The sequence below is a fragment of the Lepidochelys kempii genome, chromosome 21 (assembly GCF_965140265.1).
Source record: "Lepidochelys kempii isolate rLepKem1 chromosome 21, rLepKem1.hap2, whole genome shotgun sequence".
Classification (NCBI taxonomy): domain Eukaryota; kingdom Metazoa; phylum Chordata; order Testudines; family Cheloniidae; genus Lepidochelys; species Lepidochelys kempii.
The window spans coordinates 897654-918090 of record NC_133276.1 but is presented as its reverse complement, the minus strand read 5'-3'; the positions used below and the strand labels follow the sequence as shown (position 1 = coordinate 918090).

General features: G+C 40.5%; 1 protein-coding gene across 1 annotated transcript in view; it reads right to left on the bottom strand.

Annotated features, from left to right (window-relative positions):
* The window catches only part of TRIM33 (tripartite motif containing 33), an 81032-nt gene that overhangs the window by 49044 nt on the left and 11551 nt on the right, over positions 1–20437 (bottom strand). The window contains exons 2-3 of the mRNA XM_073320068.1: positions 1055–1173; positions 718–865 (exon numbers count right to left, since the gene is read on the bottom strand). Of these exons, the coding sequence (XP_073176169.1) occupies positions 718–865; positions 1055–1173 (267 nt within the window). The remainder of the gene's footprint in view (positions 1–717; positions 866–1054; positions 1174–20437) is intronic.

Sequence of the window (20437 nt, the reverse complement as noted above, 5' to 3'; positions counted from 1 at the left end):
GTATGATACGCTTCATAGTCTTGGTCCACAGATCATAATTAAAGGTGTATTCCAGTCCTTTCCACCAGATGAGTTGACACCTGTTTTACACCCTCCACCCCCACCCCTTTAAACTACCAGCCCTGAAAATACATCCTAGGATCTAGTTTGGCTCTGTTACTAGCGATGAGAGAACCAGAAAGGTTCTACAACTGGAACTTAGTAATTGTATTGATACTTAAGCCAAAACAGAATCCAATTCACTCTCCCATATCTGACCTAGCTCTGCAGTGTTAATAAATACATTTGTCACTAAGGAAATCAGGTATGATTCAGAATACACACATCAGTTCTGTCGATTAAGGTGGTGCACCACTCACTTTTTTTTAAAAAACAAACCCAAACAAAAAATAGAAGCCTCTCCCTGTTTTTCTGTTCTATGCTCATGTATTTCCTTCACAGACCCTTTTAACTGTATTAAGTATTACCAGAACAAGACATTTTAATTTATTTAACATGTACAAGTTTCTTCTATTTTCAAGGCTCACTGATTGCATGTTGGCTTGCCCCCATCTTTCTCTAAAACCTTCCAGGGAAGTCACAGACTAAGGATAAGTACATACTCATCCTTCCTCTCTTGGTTTGTATGGGCACACACACTCACCCACACCAGGAACCTCCAAGTAGTTTTTATTCCTAGGCTACAGGTAGGGTTGGGCAAAAGATCAACAAACTTACCTGAGGAGACATCCTCTTTCTTTCTGATCATATGATCTTTAGTAAATTTTACTCGCTGATGTGCTTCTATGCATGTCTTGCACAGCCATTCCCCACATTCCACACAAAAGCCCACAGCACTAGCATTATCTTCACAACTAGTGCACACCTAAAAGCAGGAACAAAACAAGTCAACATAGTTACTGACAAAGATTCAAATTCCCTCTGGGGCTTTAATATGCAGGTAAATAAAGTCCAGTAAAAGTGTTTATTTCTTTAGATGCTCAATCAAATATACACAAGATGCACATACACCAAATAGTACCTAACTTGCAGTAAGAAAAGTAGAAAACCATACCTGTTCCGATTTTTCATCAGAGCTACTTGGTGCTTCCGAAGTGTCCTTCACAAAGTAGTTATCCACCAGGTCTATCTGTCTGCACTCCTGGCGGCATATTGGACACCTGATCACACCAACTGCAACACACAAGAAGAAATGTTTTACATTCCCTTGGTTTCAAGAAACAAAACGATGAAAGTCAAATTTATAACAGTAATGTGCTAGAATCAAGTGGATTTAAAAGACAAGTGACCAGAATGAACAAAGAAAACCATCTTCTGAGTGCTTAATGTGATCGGGTAAGTGAAAACAAGACTCTAGGATTAATAGCAACACCCCAACAAACCCACACTGGGCCAAACATGGTGAAGTTTCAGCCAAACCTTTAGAATGAATGACTAAACACCACTAAAGAGACTTTCCTCCCTTCAGGGGGCCAATCCCAGTTGGTATGAATTGTGATGCAATCATTCACAGACTTTCCCAACAAGATCCAAGTATAGTATGTCATTTAGTTAAATTATGTGGTCTTGGCTTCATGGATTTTTCTTTCTAAATAAGGTTAACTATTTTACTCATTGCATCCCTTCCCTACACCTCAGATCCATTACACAAATTTAAATGTCAAAGCAGCCTTAACACCAAGGGCTTGGCTACACTTGTGAGTTGCAAAGCAATAAAGGAGCCCCAGGCGCACTAGCTCACTACCCGTCCACAATGGCAAGGCACGTAGAGTGCTCTCACTCCGCAGCTACAGCGCTGCTGGTACTCCACCTTGGCGACTGGAATAACGTTTGCTGCACCCCCGCTGAAGCGCCGCAGCACCAGTGGGGACAAGGTGTTGCGTTACTACGCTCTGATCAGCCTCCAGAAACGTCCCATAATCCCCTTACGTCAAGTAGCCACTCGTCATTATTTTTGAACACTGTAGGAATGCGGATATGCCCTTTGAAAGCTCCGTTTCTGACAGCCAGCATGCTTATCTGCTCCAAGACAAAGCAACCATTACTGTGGAATGCTGTGCAGGTGGGGGTGGGGGGTGTCGGGTGTCTGCTGCTGTCTGAACTTACAAGACAGCATGCTGACTGTTAGGATACAGATATTCAGGCCTGTCGGTAAAGGCCTGTACCTAAGAATTTAGATGTATTCTTATCACTTGGCTAGTTAGGGGTATAAAAGAAAATCAAAATCACTGTCTGCCGGTGTAAGGTCCTTCTCTTACTGTGACAGTCTGAGGCCCTGTGCTTAGGCTAAGGCCTTTGGCTAAGCAGCAGAGGCAGCCATAAGCTAAGAAGCGAATGGTCACAGCCTCACATTCCAAACCATTAGAGCATGAGCTTTCGTGAGCTACAGCTCACTTCCTCAGATGCATATCGTGGAAACTGCAGCAGGCTTTATATATACACAGAGAATATGAAACAATACCTATTCCCACCCCACTGTCCTGCTGGTAATAGCTTATCTAAAGTGATTTCCAGCACAAATCCAGGTTTTCTCACCCTCCACCCCCCCACACAAATTCACTCTCCTGCTGGTGATAGCCCATCCAAAGTGACAACTCTTTACACAATGTGCATGACAATCAAGCTGGGCTATTTCCTGCATAAATCCAGGTTCTCACATCCCCCCCACCCCCATACACACACAAACTCACTCTCCTGCTGGTAATAGCTCATCCAAACTAAACCAGTCGGAGAACACTTCAATCTCTCTGGTCACGCGATCACAGACATGAAGGTCGCTATCTTAAAACAAAAAAACTTCAAATCCAGACTCCAGCGAGAAACTGCTGAATTGGAATTCATTTGCAAATTGGATACTATTAATTTAGGCTTAAATAGAGACTTGGAGTGGCTAAGTCATTATGCAAGGTAGCCTGTTTCCTCTTGTTTTTTCCTACCCCCCCCCCCCCAGATGTTCTGGTTTAACTTGGATTTTAACTTGAAGAGTGGTCAGTTTGGATGAGCTATTACCAGCAGGAGAGTGAGTTTGTGTGTGTATGGGGGTGGGGGGGATGTGAGAACCTGGATTTATGCAGGAAATAGCCCAGCTTGATTGTCATGCACATTGTGTAAAGAGTTGTCACTTTGGATGGGCTATCACCAGCAGGAGAGTGAATTTGTGTGGGGGGGTGGAGGGTGAGAAAACCTGGATTTGTGCTGGAAATCACTTTAGATAAGCTATTACCAGCAGGACAGTGGGGTGGGAATAGGTATTGTTTCATATTCTCTGTGTATATATAAAGCCTGCTGCAGTTTCCACGATATGCATCTGAGGAAGTGAGCTGTAGCTCACGAAAGCTCATGCTCTAATAAATTGGTTAGTCTCTAAGGTGCCACAAGTCCTCCTTTTCTTTTTGCGAATACAGACTAACACGGCTGTTACTCTGAAACATTCCAAACTAGTCACATTGAAAGAAGGTGCTATTGGGCTGTTAGGAATACAATCCTGTCCTGATAGTGCCTATCACCTCCAGAGAAAGGGAAGTGCCTAGAAAATGTAAAAGGAAACTTCGTTTGATAGCATCCTGTCACTTATCAATAGCTGGGATGTGAAATCCTCACTTCTGTATTGTTTCGTCATTATAGTTCCCACTTTGCTATTGTTTGTCTGTATAATCTCTGTCTGGTTCTGTGATTGTTCCTGTCTACTGTATAATTAATTTTGCTGGGTGTAAACTAATTAAGGTGATGGGATATAATTGGTTACATATCATGTTACAATATGTTAGGACTGGTTAGTTAAATTTCAGGAAAATGACTGGTTAAGGTACAGCAAAGCAGAACTCAAGTTTTACTATATAGTCTGCAGTCAATCAGGAAGTGAGTGGGTGGGTGGGTGGGGGAAATGGGAACAAGGAATGGGGTTGGGGAAATTGGAATCATGTTTGGCTAAGGGCAGGAATGGGAACAGGGACACAGGTGTAAGGCTCTGTGGTGTCAGAGCTGGGAAGGGGGACACTAAGGAAGGAAACTGGAATCATGCTTGCTGGAAGTTCACCCCAACAAACATCAAATTGTTTGCTCCTTTGGACTTCGAGTATTGTTGCTCTCTGTTCATGCGAGAAGGACCAGGGAAGTAAGTGGGTGAAGGAATAAAGCCCCTAACACTGACATGCTCTCAGCTCCCCAAAAACCCACTCTTTTCCCCCACATACACACAACACTCTCCCTGTCACACTCCACCCCACCCACCCCATTTGAAAAGCACACTGCACGCACTTGCATGCTGGGATAGCTGCCCATAATGCGCCACGCCCAATGCCACTTCAAGTGCTGCAAATGTGGCCACACCAGTGCGCTTGAAGCTGTCAGCGTGACAGACTGCAGCGCTTTCCCTACTGTGCTCTACGAAGACTGGTTTAACTCAAAGCATTTTACATCTGCAAGTGTAGCCATGCCCCAAGTGACTTTGTCCCCATACTCTCCAATCTGAATTCTTGTCATATGGATATAATTATTCCACACTACATTAAGGATTTTAAATGCCTACAATGTACTCCAGCAGACCATTCCTGGCTGCAATATTGCAGGCAACAGAAACTCAATCACATGCTTCCACTAAGATTTACCAGAGTACCACAGGGATATTCTAAAAACCTTTTGATTTTTAAACCCAAAACCAGCATTTTCGTTAATAGCACAAAAGCCAGCCATTACGCTAGCTCTATTAGTCTTGCTATGTTCTACACAATGAATTAGTGTGAACGCCAATGAAACCACCAGAAAAAGAAAAGAGATCTCAGAGCAGACTAAATGTGTCCCCTACATAACTTAATGTTAGTACTTAAAGAAAGCACTGACCCTGAGGCATGACCATCCAAAAAATTAAATATTTTTATTTCGTGTTTTAGATGGAAGAATTTTCAGGTGAAATGTCCTGTATATTTAAGTGGGCAAATTTGTATTTAACAGAGCTGGGAACTTCAGGGAAAGATGATGCTATTTCAGTGGAGATCAGTTAAGTCACTGCCAAAGCAGAAAGACATCAGGAACAGAACCTAGAAGCCCAAGCACTTGGAAGCAGGGTTTTGGAAGATACAGTATTTAAACTAAATGGGAATGCAGCTAGATAATTTGGTGTCACATTAGTAAAGTAAGGTTTCAGAGTAACAGCCGTGTTAGTCTGTATTCGCAAAAAGAAAAGGAGGACTTGTGGCACCTTAGAGACTAACCAATTTATTAGAGCATAAGCTTTCGTGAGCTACAGCTCACTTCTTCAGATGCATATCGTGGAAACTGCAGCAGGCTTTATATATACACAGAGAATATGAAACAATACCTATTCCCACCCCAGGACAGTGGGGTGGGAATAGGTATTGTTTCATATTCTCTGTGTATATATAAAGCCTGCTGCAGTTTCCACGATATGCATCTGAAGAAGTGAGCTGTAGCTCACGAAAGCTTATGCTCTAATAAATTGGTTAGTCTCTAAGGTGCCACAAGTCCTCCTTTTCTTATTAGTAAAGTACTGTTTTCAGGAACTTTGTAGGGCATTACAACACTTCACCCAAATTCAAGAATGGATGTTCTCTAGCATGACCTATTTCTAGCAATTCTGGTTGTATTGCCGTATCATTGTGGTACACCATTTACAATGTGCATAACATTGCTAAATTGTTTAAACCAACACACAAATAATATCAACAAGCAAATGGCAGCAAACATAACGGCCAAAAAACCCAACCCCAAATTGGTAAAAAAATTCAGTTACATAGTAACTACAAACTGGGTAAACAAATTCCCTGGTAGTACCAGAAACACTCTGGGGTCAGTAACACCGCATCCTAAGTAAGGCACATGTTATTCAAAACAACCTTGTTCAGTGTCTGGGTATCAATATTAAATATTGCTGTGTTAGTATTTAATAAACTGGTTAAATAAATAAATAGGGTAAACATTCTCCCCATAAAAAGACAAAAAGCAGGGGAATGTAGTAGGAAGACAGCCTGAGACATAAGGCCTTGTATCAGAGGCCTGGTATGACACAGGACCTGCTCACAGAATCTAGCAAGAACATGGCTAATATTGCAGAAACACACATTCTTTAGAAGTGCGAAGCACACAGTACTTACACAAACACATTCCGATATCAAGGATGGTACAAAAACATTCCACAAGGATAACAGGAACACACTGACCTCTCCTAAAAGGTCAGGTCAGAATGACAGTACGTAGTAGAGATGTTTTGATCGAACCACCATGTACAAGGTGATGGGTAAAAACTAGCCACATCAGGAGGCAGTACTAACTTGTTTGTATCAGGGTATAAAGATGCATCTCCAAGGGAGAATCTTTGTCCAGCTGAGGGGTGAATGGAAAGTCCTGCCATTCATTGAGCTGCGTCCATTGTCATGTGCATACATGTCTTAGCATCCTCGTAGAGTCTGCCAGGTGCTATTACTGTGCTTTGTCGACAATAAACCTGGCCTGGCACCTTTGTACCTTAACGCATCTTGTGGTCATTGGGCGGTTCACTTGAAGTCTGCTGTGCCAGCTGTCTGCGCAGAGCTGGGACAGCACACAGGGAGAACACACACATGTAGCCAAACATCTAACCACATTAACCATTGGAACAATCTACGAAGGGTCATGGTGGATTATTTATCACTCATGATTTTTACATCAAGATTGGATGTTTTTCTAAAAGTTATGCTCTAAGAATTATTTTGGGGAAGTACGATGGTCCATGACCTACAGAAGGTCAAAACAGAATATCACAATGCCCTCCTCCCCCCTTCTGGCCTTGAAATCCAGGAATTTACTTTATTATATCTACCTTTTGAGGGAGTAGCTTTCAGATTAGTCTAAGATTAATGGTCATGCCTCAGAATTCTTTATGTACATAAGAACAGCCATACTGGATCAGACCAAAGGTCCATCTAGCCCAGTATCCTGTCTTCCGACAGTGGCAAATGCCAGGTGCCCCAGAGGGAATGAACAGAACAGGTAATCATCAACTGATCTATGCCCTGTCACGCATTCCCAGCTTCTGGCAAACAGAGGCTAGGGACACCATCCCCGCCCATCCTGGCTAATAGCCATTGATGGACCTATCCTCCATGAATTTATCTAGTTCTTTTTTGAACTCTGTTAGAGCCTTGGCCTTCACATCCTCTGGCAAGGAGTTACACAGGTTGACTATGCATTGTGAGAAAAATACTTCCTTTTGTTTGTTTTAAATCTGCTGTCTATTAATTTCATTTGGTGACCCCTAGTTCTTGTATTATGAGTGAAGAACACTTCCTTATTTATTTTCTCTGCACCAGTCATGATTTTATAGGCCTCTATCATATTCCCCCCCTTAGTCATCTCTTTTCCAAGATGAAAAGTCCCAGTCTTCTTAATCTCTCCCCATACGGAAGCCATTCCATACTCCTAATCATTTTTGTTCCCCTTTTCTGAACTTTTTCCAATTCCAATATATCTTTTTTGAGATGGGGTGACCACATCTGCACACAGTATTCAAGATGTGGGTGTACCATGGATTTATATAAAGGCAACATGATATTTTCTGTCTCTATCTATCCCTTTCTTAATGATTCCCAACATTGTTTGCTTTTTTGACCGCCGCTGCACACTGAGTGGATATTTTCAGAGAACTATCCACAATGACTCCAAGATCTCTTTCTTGAGTGGTAACAGCTAATTTAGACCCCATCATTTTATATGTATAGGTGGGATTATGTAGATATGCAACTGCACTTATTCCAGGGAAATAATCTAGGATGACCAGATCTCACATCAACCCAAACTCAGGACTGTTGCAAGTTGTCAAGGTTCCTTCCCCATTCTGAACTTTAGGGTACAGATGTGGGGACCTGCATGAAAACCCCCTAAGCTTATTTTTACCAGCTTAGGTTAAAACTTCCCCAAGGTACAAACTATTTTACCTTTTGCCCTTGGACTTTATTGCTACCACCACCAACCATCTAACAAATATATATAACAGGGAAAGAGCCCGCTTGGAAACATCTTTCCCCCCCAAATCCTACACCCCCTTTTCTGGGGAAGGCCTGATAAAAATCCTCACCAATTTGCATAAGTGAACACAGACCCAAACCCTTGGATCTTAAGAACAATGAAAAAGCAATCAGATTCTTAAAAGAAGAATTTTAATTGAAGAAAAAAAGTAAAAGAATCACCTCTGTAAAATCAGGATAGTAAATACCTTACAGGGTAATCAGATTCAAAACAGAGAATCCCTCTAGGCAAAACCTTAAGTTACAAAAAGACACAAAAACAGGAACATACAGTCCATTCAGCACAGCTATTTTATCAGCCATTTAAACAAAACAGAATCTAACGTATATCTAGCTAGATTACTTACTAAGTTCTAAGACTCCATTCCTTTTCTATTCCCAGCAAAAGCATCACACAGACAGAGCGAGCCTTTGTTTCTCCCCCCCCCGGCCCCCCAGCTTTGAAAGTATCTTGTCTCCTCATTGGTCATTTTGGTCATGTGCCAGCGAGGTTATCCTAGCTTCTTAACCCTTTACAGGTGAAAGGGTTTTTCCTCTGGCCAGGCGGGATTTTAAAGGTGTTTACCCTTCCCTTTATATTTATGACATAAGTGTTAGATTTGCAGAAATAACCAATGGTTTCATATTGTCTAGGTATACAAGCGTTCACTTATTTATATAACAAAGTCTCCAAAGTGAGGAGAGCCTTGATATTTTCTTCATACCAAAAGCTATGATTCCGTTAATTATGGACAACCAGGTGAGAATTCCAAAAAGGTACTTTAACAAGCCAAGAGTCTAGATATACAGAGGAAAAAAATAGTTGCACTGAACAATTACCACTACAAGTATTCTCAGTGGAACACAATCCCCTTGACAAACTGAAACAGATCACTTATCACTCCTCGGTTTTACTACAGTTGTTCTCCTAGGCTAACCACAAGACAGTGGAAGAAAAACTAATAAAACCAGAGGTCTAAAATCTCTGATCTCTCTGAAGTCAGGTCCCACAGCTTTAATACACTTCTTGAAAAACAGCCTCTGGTTCTCACCGTGAAAATTAAATGAGGGAGGAGTGAACAAGCATCAAATGTTTCTAGAGCATTTAGCCATCTAAAAATATGTAATCTTGGTTAGGGTGATATCACAAGACTCAAGAAAAAAACAGTTGTACTTCAAGGATTTTTCACAAGAAGAGCCAAATACTTCTTGAGATCCCATGTGAAAAAAAATCTATTTTCATACTATTTTTAGGGTGACCTGCAGAAAGCCAAAGTCTTGAAAAGAAGAGACAAAAAACTTAACACCTATGAAAGACGGTAGAAACAAGTTATAATTTCAGATCACAAGAAGGACCTTGTAGAGCAAGTAAAGATGTGACTGACTGCACATAAAGTGCCCACACCAAAGTAATGGGTATGGAGGGTATATCGGAACTTTCCTTGAAACACTAGATTTATACTCCTGATTATGTTCATTAGAGCCAGAGTAAGAGCGCACTCATGTACTCAGTGGATTACAGAATCCTTCTAAAAAAAAAAGTATCTTCTCAGCCTGCACATTGTCATTTTTCAGATTTCATTATTTTTGATAGTGGTTTTCATATATCCTGTGCATTACGCAAAATGCTTCAGCCTGTGTCCCACATTCTTCCAGCCAGAATACATATCTACCCGTAACCCTGTGCGTGATCTTAACTATTGATACTCCACATTCCATCTTCCCAACGTCATTGATAAGCTTTCTGCATGAGAAAAATGTGGAAATGGTGTTATTTTATAGAAAAGAAAACAGGAGGAACTGGTCACTACCATTAAAACTTCCACAACATGTAGCCAAATTAACAGAAAAACAAGTGTATTTTAGTAGTTAAGCTACCTATGGCTAATGTTTTAATCATGAAGCCAGAAGAACAGAAGAAGGTTTTCCTTTCCAGTCTTCCAACAGGAGACAACAGGCAGTTTCCCTGAAGTGCTGGTGGACATTTTGGTGGTGTTTTCTGATCCACCCAAGGCACCTAACAGAGTTTTTGATGGAGCAGAACACAGACATGGACTCAAACTAGCTGATGATGGTATAACCATCACAGACCAAACTGAGTGCTTGGCAGAATGTGTTAGCAGGCTGTTCAAACTTCCTGTAACGTGCAGGGTGGTCAGTGAAGTTTTCCTGCAGTGCACCACGGTCAAACAGCTAGAGCAGCCACATGCTGGGAAGCCACTAGGTAGTCTGGGATATAACCGGTTTGATTGGGTCTGCGTGCAGCAGTGTGGATGCCAGAACTCAGGTTTGAGCACAGGGCTGAAAATTTGTTAACACAAAGGGTTAACAATCAGTGTAGACCCTAAAGCCCTGGGTTCTCTGACCCACGGTCAGCTGGGTTGACTCCCTCTAACCCTGGGCTTACACTAAAGTGTAGATATATACTAAGAATGCATTTCATCATACACAAAAACACACAGCTGCTATGTAAATTAGCACCACAGATAATAGTGGATCTTGTTTCTCTCCTGTAGCCCTAGCTAAATCTGATCTAATCAAGGAGCAGGAATAACTTCTTACCTGAAAATTTGCTTTGAGTCACCAATCCAGCAGGTAGGGAAAGCCTGCCTGGCACTGTCAACCACACTCAAATGGAGATAGGTTTCACTTGCCATCTTCTCACATCATGAGCCACTCCTCCCTGTCATGGCACCAGGAGAGAGAGTGTTTCCTGCAACAGAGGGAGAAAAGAAACTCCCAGATCCCTTGTGACAAGTTCCTAACAAGGGTCAGGTGACCCCAATAGGTGCAGTAATTAACCTAACACGCTAATATGGGCAGAAGGCAATGTGGGAAAATATGCCCCTAAAACTGTGTGGTCAAGGAGGCACCTGTGAGTGAGAAGAACTAGAGTATATAGTGTTTAATGTTGGAATTCAGTCCTGTGTAACTGCTCTGTAGATTTTGCATACTGACAATTAAAACTACTCAAAAAAAGAATCCACAGTAGGATGGATGAAGGGAATTCTTGTCACCTTCTAAGAATTGTCACTATCCTTCTAGTCAGCTGCCAGACCCAAGAAAGGGAATTTGAGCCTCCATCAATCAGACAATGAATTACAATCTTGAAACTGCAGAGTGAGAAGCAAGGACATCTTAACAGTTCTTCAGCTATCTGAATGCTATTTTTAAGATACTGAAGTTATTTCCTCACCTTCTTGACTGAAACAGAAGACAGAACATCCAGATGAAGGAAAGCCTTGTTGAGATGAAGGAACAGATGCAAGCAGTATAGTTCTACTGTATACCAGGAGTGTTACATTGTTAGATAACTGCAAAAAGGCTGGAAAGTCAAGTCTTGCTTAGAGTTCATGTTACACATTCATTTTGTTGAGGTAAAAAAGATTTTAAGAGAATGTCAATGCAGAAAGCTTTTTAAGGAGCCATTTTGTTTATAACTCTGATAACTCAAAGTATATTAAATTAAAACCTTGGCTTTACTACAGAAGGACTCAAAAATATTCCAAACAGTAAAGAAAGTCACTATTCCTATTTTCATAGAAGTGAAAAAAAGATCATTAACCCCTACAATAGGTTCTAAAATCCCACACTAACCTATATTGGAAGGTATTACAGATACATTGACATAAAAACAGTGCCCATCTGAAATTTTACCTACCACTGTCAAGTAACATCTAAAATGTCTTTAGACATATTTTTCACTTTATTTTGTGATGTGACATGAGTATTTCACCTTTTGTTAGCATCAATGTTTTCCCAGAATAGTCAGATTCCCCTGATGGCTGCTTGCAAGGGTCTTTCACACAATATGGGAGAGAATTTTTTAATAGAAAAATGTAATTATGTAAACCATAGAGGTGGCAAGTATAATACCCAAAGTTAATTTGAAATCTAGTAAATTTATAATTCAAAGTAACTTTGTCCTTTTAAATAAACTACATCTAACTCTTTACTCAGATTCTGCCTTCTTCACCATGACTTCATAAAAAGTTCTCTTTATTTCTTTAATACTTTAGAAGATCTGAAAAACAGCCAGAAAAACAGCTGAATTCTACAAAGACCTTTGGTGTTGTGGGATAAAGTTAGCTAAATCTTTTCAAGACAGCATTTATTAGGGTAAGTCTCCTGCCCATTATCAAATTAGCACAACGTTCTGACTTGGGGTGGAGGGGGGGGAAAGAAGGAGAGAGTCAAGCTCCTACTTAAGGCATTTGTAAAATACTTGTACGAAAAGGAGACACCCATGTCAAACATGAATAAACCTTGTAACTCATGTAGTGAAGTGATACAAATCAATTCAAGTTTATCTGAAGGATACAAACATTTTGAAACTACTACAATACTGGAACTTGAAATTACTCATTTTGGGGTTTTTCTATGCTGAATAGCTTTTTAATGCAGAAAATACCACTTGCAAAAACTAAGTGATGTGAGCCATGATCATGAATTATAATTCATTCAAAAATATTAGGGAAGTTTAAATACATTTGTAACACTTGAGAGCACTGAACACATAGCATTCAGCATAGATATATGGTTAAAAATAGAATAAAATATATACTATGTAAAAAAAAATGAAAAGAAAAAAATTCCAGTCCACAAACGGAGTAATCCAAACCAGCAAACCTTGCTCTATTTGAATACATTTTATCCAATAATTCTGTGTGTGTGTGTGTGTGTGTGTGTGTCCGTCCACCACATCTGTCCTGGCTTTTTGATCCAACTGATTATCCAGCTGACAGCAGAATGTGTAGTATTGATAATATTATGAGAGCAACGTCAGTCAAACTTAAAGGTACCTAGTTTTCTCTATTTAAAAACCTAATTTTACTTATAACTTAAACCAGACAAAATGTACAATTCAACCCAAAGTAAAACCATTGCACTATGCTACAGAGAAAGGTAAAATTCAAATCCTAGCTTGTTCCCAGAGGGGGAGGAGTATTTAAGTGTGTTGCTAAGGGAAATATTCATCTTACTGTGCAAATAGAAGAATCAAAAATAAAAAATTCTTGTTACTAAAAGCAAAACTAGATTAGAACAAAAAGAGCTCTGGCTACAAAATGCGCTTATTTGATACATTGATAGAAGTCGGGTGTAGAAAGTAAATTATCAGAGTCCACACATATAAGCCTGGCTAAACTGCTTTTATTTGGACATTTAAACTTGGATTAAACTTTTGAAAAATGTATTGAAAATGATGTCACTAAAAATAAAACAAAGAAATGTGAATAAATGGCCATTACGTATTTGCTTATAAGCAAGATGTCATAATATCCAAGATGGAAAAAAGTCCCATAATCACAAAAATTAAACACAATTAGAAAGCTGAAAGATCGGCTTACATTTTACACTGATTAAATTAAAACTTCACTGTTCTCAGCTAAAACCATCTACTTAAGCTTCAGAACTTCACAAACTCTGATGGCTGCAAAAGAGCTGCCAATTTTGCTGCAAACAATGCATTTCATATTAGCAGTACTGATTCAGTACCAGAAGGTGCTGCTTCCCAGAATGCCTACTCAGCGTGCTCAGAGAACAGCAAATTTAGGGAGTGCCAAATAATTTTCATACATCTGCACCAGAGTCCATCCTTTTCAATATAATTACCATTTTTAACAAAGGTTATGTTTCACACGGGGTAGATTTATACTTGTGCTAGGTAACGAATGCTTCCTCCTTGACAATTCTGGCGGAGGATGCATTAAGTGTTGACATAGTACTGTTGTTACATTTTAAACCACTCAATTACATTAGAGAGGACCAACTCATAACTATCTTCCTTATTTACTATTAAAGAGTTTCATCCTTAACAATTTAGATATGTATGTTTACTCTAATTGCCATTATGTGTTCAGCAGGAACTACAGTCTAAACATACCTGACAACAGTATTCACCTAAACTTGGGGAACTGTAATGAATTTTCCATGTAAAAAGCAATACTGTCCATATCACAAGAAGAAAAGGAGTACTTGTGGCACCTTAGAGACTAACCAATTTATTTGAGCATGAGCTTTCGTGAGCTACAGCTCACTTCATCAGATGTTCATCAGATGAGAAAGCTCATGCTCAAATAAATTGGTTAGTCTCTAAGGTGCCACAAGTACTCCTTTTCTTTTTGCGAATACAGACTAACACGGCTGTTCCTCTGAAACCTGTCATATCACAAGAGCAAACTTACGAAGAGATTCAGAACACAGCACTAACCCAATCCAAAATTAGTGAAGTGCCCACGAAAACAATTGAGAGTATAGTTTGGAATTGATACAAACACTTAGATCAGACCATTTAAACTGACTCTGAAACTTCCCAGGGGTACCCAGGATTGTGAGGCACCTTGCTACCATGTGCCCTTAGCTTGAGGAAGCCTGGTCTGTGGCTGTCACCTTTGCTTCTCTGCTAGCATCTCCCTCCCTGTCCTGGGCACTCAGCTTTGTTCCCCCACTTTCTAGCTCTCTCTGCTATTTCCAGCTTTTGGATCTCTATCTTGGCCAGTTCTAATGGCAGGACTGCCCCACTGGGACATGTGCCACGCTGGTTTCCTAAGCCAACACCTCCCTCAACCACAGGCACTTTCAATGGATTAATCAGTTGTCCCTGATGTTTATCAGATTCCATGAGTAGAGATTTCATCCCCTCTCTGGTTTTCCCTGTAGCTTCCAAGTCATGGTCTGCACACAGTTTTTCCCAACTTGGATCTGGTATGCTTAGCATGTGTCTCTGGCTTACCCATTCTGTCCTCTCCTTTGTTTTATTTCCCTTACCCAAAACAAACAAAAATCTTTTTCTCTACCTGTTTCTAACCTTCTCACTTTTAAATCTTTCTGTATCTGTGTTATCTGGTATATAAATGTGTGGAGCGTGACCCTTGGCTAACCAGCAAGGGTGTAGTTCCTGCCAACTATGCCACTGTGATACTTCCTGGGGTATACCCAGGGTTGTGAGGCACCTTGCTACCACCTGCCATTAGCATAAAGAAGCCTTATTTGTGCCTGCTTGGGGTCTGCTCTCTAACCCTAGTGGCCATGGGTAACACGCACACTCCCCTCAAGGCTTCACAGGCCCCACTCTGCTGCTTCTTGACAGGTTAGCGATAAGTCCAAGTATTGAAAGTAAGTAGAAGTATTGGAAACAAAGGTGTGGTTACATATAAAATAAAAATCATAACGTTCATTGTAGAACCTAGTCTGAATTAACTAGATACTCATGTCTGATACAGTAATGCATACCCAAAGTCCTTGAAGAACTTTACAGCCAGGCTTTGCTGTGAGCCTCTTCTCATGAGAGACAGACACAATTAAGCTTGTCTCCTTCTAGGTCAGGAGTTGGCAACCTTCGACACACGGCCCATCAGGGTAATCCGCTGGCCACAAGACATTTTGTTTACATTGACCATCCGCAGGCACGCCCCCCCTCCCCCGCAGCTCACAGCACCGGTCCGCCCCTTCCCGCAGCTCCTATTGGCCGGGAACGGGGAACCACAGCCACTGGGAGCTATGGGGGGGCCGTGCCTGTAGACGGTCAACGTAAACAAAATGTCTCGTGGCCTGCCAGCGGATTACCCTCATGGGCCCCATGCAGAAGCTTGCTGACCCCTGTTCTAGGTGAAGGACCCAGCATGTTCCCTTGCCTCCCAAGACAAACAAGTCCCAGCCTTTGTTTTCATGCATAAAGGGGACAGGAGGGACATAGACCTCCCCCCCATCCCCTTTTGTTTCTTCCTATAGATTTTCTCTTGTAGATTTTGCAGCCTTTTGGCTAGCACCAGGCTCAGTATGCAAATAGGCCTCCATTGTGAGGCAGACAATACACAATTCACATATGACCAGACAGGGAGATAAGCATCTGTTACCTCTGCCTGAAAGATACATTCCTGAAGCATGTCACCTCTGGGTGACCTGCCTTAATTCCAAGACCTTAAGAACATAATTTTCGATATAGATACATAACTTAAATATTATCTATACGTACATTTTGCAATGATGATGACAAGTGGGCTACTGGCTTTCAGTAAGACCTCATCACCTTTTGGTGACCTATTAAGCATACATCTAACGCATGGGATCCCTACTCCCCTTCTGTGCCCTCTGCCAGTTGGCACCACCGAGATCCGAGTTACACGAATAGTACATGTTAAAAGTTTAATTACTTCTAGATAAGACTTCAATTTTTAGCTCCACTAAATGTTTAACAGCATAACGGAAGTATCACAGAAACACTGGAAATTCAACTGGAAAGTACACTTTTTGTGACAGTTCCCCTTTAAGGCTGCTGCCACTTAAAACAGAAGCACAAAACTTTGTATTTCATTATTTTTATTGGTTTCAGAGGAACAGTTGGAAAGGAAGATGATGTCTGTCTGTATCTGTACAAGTTTCTTCATGCAGTTGATATTGGAAAGGAAGATGATGTCCAAGCCAGAGTGATATCTGATCCAACAGCAAACAGACTGCATTATCAGTACATCAGCGCATCTTTGTAACAGAAGACTTCTGCCAAAGAGTACTTACAATTCTAGACTAAAGGAAAAAAGCATTTTACAAAACTTCTCTATCCAACAGATTTTGTCCAATATAAAGAGTCACTACAGAAATAATTTCAGCTGCTCCTATTACACCAGTGCCAATGAAAAACATATGGAAGAGGAGAAACAATCTGATGGCTTGAGTACTATAACAAGAATTAGAAACCCCTTTACTCCTTGCACGGACACAAACTTCCTTGAGGCACTGGACAAGACTCTGCCTCTTTTTTTCAGCTGTAAAATGTTGCTAACCTGACCTACACAAGCATTAGATAATGACAGTACCCAGTGTATGTGGCATGTGCACAGCCTGCTTCAATGAAGTTTATTCTGATCAACCATAGGGCTTCTCTCTCAAACACCAGTGAAAATGTCAAGGATGTTGTCAGTTTCACACACTGCTGCTGCTGCTACTTGGGAAAGCAGCTCCAATGTCTGCTAAGGAAGAGGTACAGCAGAGACCTCCTCCCTTCCCTCTGACAGCAGCCAAGAGGCTCTGAAGATGGGAGAGCAGATAAAGCTCTAGCTGCTGAAAAGGCAAGAATGGGGGTTAGGAAGGAGGGGGGGTTGGAACTTCAGATTTCAGACCCTCTGAGCCAGAATTTGGTGTAAAAGATGGAGCACCTAAAAAGGGTCCAAAGACAGCACCCTGCTATAAATGTATTCGGTATTTGTATGGTAGCTCTTTACTGCAGTATCTGATTGCCTCACCACCTTTCATGTATTTATCCTCAACACCCAAGAGGCCGGGCAGGGCTATCATCCCCATTTTACAGATGGAGAACTGGGGCAGAGTGATTGACTTGCTAAGGTCACACAGGAAAGCTGGTGGAGCAGTAACTTAAACCCAGCCTAGGTTCCAAGTCCTAAGCTAATGCCCTAGGCACTGAGCCATCCTTCTTTAAAACCCCCACACTCCTCACACTCACTAACAGCAGCAAAGGCAGCACTTCCCATGAACTTCACTAGCGTGTTCCCCAATACTAGACTTTTGTATCTCACTTTGTATAGCAGGTGTCCCGTCATGTTTACAGCTCCCTGATGGAAGGGCTTAAATTACAGATTTCAACATTAAGTTTGATGCTAATACTAAATATAATGGGTAACGGCTAATTAGCTGCAATCTAATGAAATGGTGTCAGATCCTCTTTATGTTTCAAATTTCCCCATTCCTGAAACAGGATGAAGTAGCATGAAATAGACTGCAGTTATATTCACTTTAGACATGAACATGCATAAAGCAGTATATTATGAATCTGAAACCAAAGTATGACAAAGGAACCATACAGGTAAATATATAATGGCATATTTCCAGTAATAATGGCCTTTATCATTTTTCTTTTGTTGTTCTAAAAAGTATCAGGGTAAAGTATACCACATTTTTACCAGCTAAACTAGAGTACTATAGCCACTGCCTAACGTTAGCTAGAGCATTCAAGGAAGAGTATTTCCCTAGTAACTAACTACACATATCCATTATTCTCTTTCACCACATAAAAATTATGCTATGTTTTAGTATTCAAATCTAACCACCAGAAGCTTAATAAATATAATAGATAGCATAAATATAATAGATGAGGAGAATCAAGAAAATGTTCTCGTCTCTCACAGTCACCAGAAACAGTCCATTACAGAAGCTTCTTAAGTCTTATTAGCCAGTCCAAGCTTTAAGCAGCCTTGCACAGAATGTTCAGTGCCATAAGAGAGGGACATGGCTTTGAAAGTGTTCTGAAAGTCAGACCCATGGGTCAGTCTGACACAGTCAACTGAACAGGTAAGAACTCCACTTTCCTACTGAATACATTTTCTGAATAATTTTTTGCATAACTGGATTAAAGACAGATGGACATTGCCATTTAGTGATGATTACATGAACTAGTAACCTGTAGTGGAATTTCTTCCCAGTTTTCCCTCTTGACACAATTAGGGTCATAACAGAATTCAAAGTCAGTTTTCCCCTACAGAGGAGGAGCAACTCAAGTTGTTCCTCTAACTCAGAGGATTAAAGGAACTAATTTTTCTCTCTCATAGGAAAGAGTCTAAGACCTGATGCTACATCTCCATCAAAAAACACTTAACGGACAGCTGCGAAAACCAGAGTTTGAGATCCTCCCTTTACCACAGCAGCAATAAGCCAAAGAGCATCACTTTAGTGACATTTATTTCTAACCCATGATCCCAGAGAGGAAGTGCCAACTTTAACATGTCTTTTAGTTTAACATTATTGTATGCAACACCCACAGTGGAATTTACTTATTTAGGTCTTGTCTACACTGCCAATGCTAAAAAACTACCTCCACGAGGGGCATAGCTCCCAGAGCTGGTGTACTGTCTACCCTGGTGCTTTACAGTGCTGAAACTTGCTGCGCTCATGGGGGTCTTTTTTCACACCCCACTGCGAGAAAGTTGCAGCACTGTAAATTGCTAGTGTAGACAGCCCTTGGTGGTTTTGGGGAGCAGGGGGAGAAATGTTGGGAAGGAAAAATCCAGCCTTGCAGAGCAACACTTTGTTGCAACATGGAGAAAACACATGCAACTGCTAGGGAATTGAAATGTTCCTTGGACCACAGAACATATACCTATACTCTGTAATTTACATGCAGCTCCACTTAAAACTTCATGACATATGTATCAGGTGTGTTTTTCTGTAAACTGACAAGAAATTTTTTTAATCCAAGAAGAACTGACACTGATTTACATTCCTGAATAATACCAGCTGGAGCACTCAAAGGACACACATCTGACCTCTTAAAAAGCAAAGAAAGGTAAAGTGAGTATGCATCTGGGGAAAGGGCAAGGAGAATGCTGCAACCTGTTCTTGGACGTATTACTGTAGGCACAATGATAGAGGACCCAAGACTGCAAGGCACTGTCACAAGTGCTTTGCATTTCTGGACCTCAAGATCCTTTACAAACATAAAGCCTCAACATCCCAGTTTTATTACACCTATTACATCTAAATAGAAGATAAATTGAGGCAGGACAACAGAGTTAACATTTCCTTCTCTTTACAAAAAGAAACAATATCTTTAACAGTCACATGTGGTCAGGGCCTTGTTTGACATCTTGGCAGAAAGTTTATGTTCTCCAGCAGAACACATACCCTTCAGCATCATGCTTAGGCACTGATTCAGATGAGATCATAGCCAGAGATGGTATGGCCAGTCAGAAGAGATAGCTTTGTATCTTTTATAAGGCTTATCCAGAATTCAAGCCTGGACTCCACTGCCTAAAGATGCATTTTACTTATATGTAGTTAGGAAATTTCTTATTTTATTGAATAATGTGGCTTATTTATGTAACCTATTCTTTGTAATTATTTACACACACAGACAAGCCAGAAGTTAAAATGAATAACATTTCTTTGTATGTTTCTTCATTGTAGCACTTTATGAAAAACCAAAACCCAAGAATGTGAAAATGAAAAAAGGAAAACAAATGAGATCACACATTTTGGAAGAGACCTATTCTCAGGACTGACTTAATATAGCAAATACCCAAGAACCTTCACTTTAGAGAAGTTACTAGAATTCTTCACTGATACATAGGAGATGCCACATTAGTTAACAATGGCCTAAAGACCTATAGCTGTGTATCCAAAACCCCCATTTTAAGCTTCTATTTTTAACCAGTTTTTGTAATAAAATTTACCCTTTGAAGTGTCCCATGCTTGTTCTCAACCCAAAGATGAATTTTTCCTCACAATATTTAAAAAAAACCCCTTCAGTTGTTTACTTTTTTATAAGCATAATAAAAATAGTGTCACACACTTCAGGAAATATTTTCAAACACTTGTGTTCTCTAATAACTCAAACTTCCGTTTTAAAGTTGAAACTTGGCATACACATAGCCCTCTGAAGAATGAGTATTTTGCCAAGTTTGATATATTGGTTGAGATAGCCAAAATGAGTA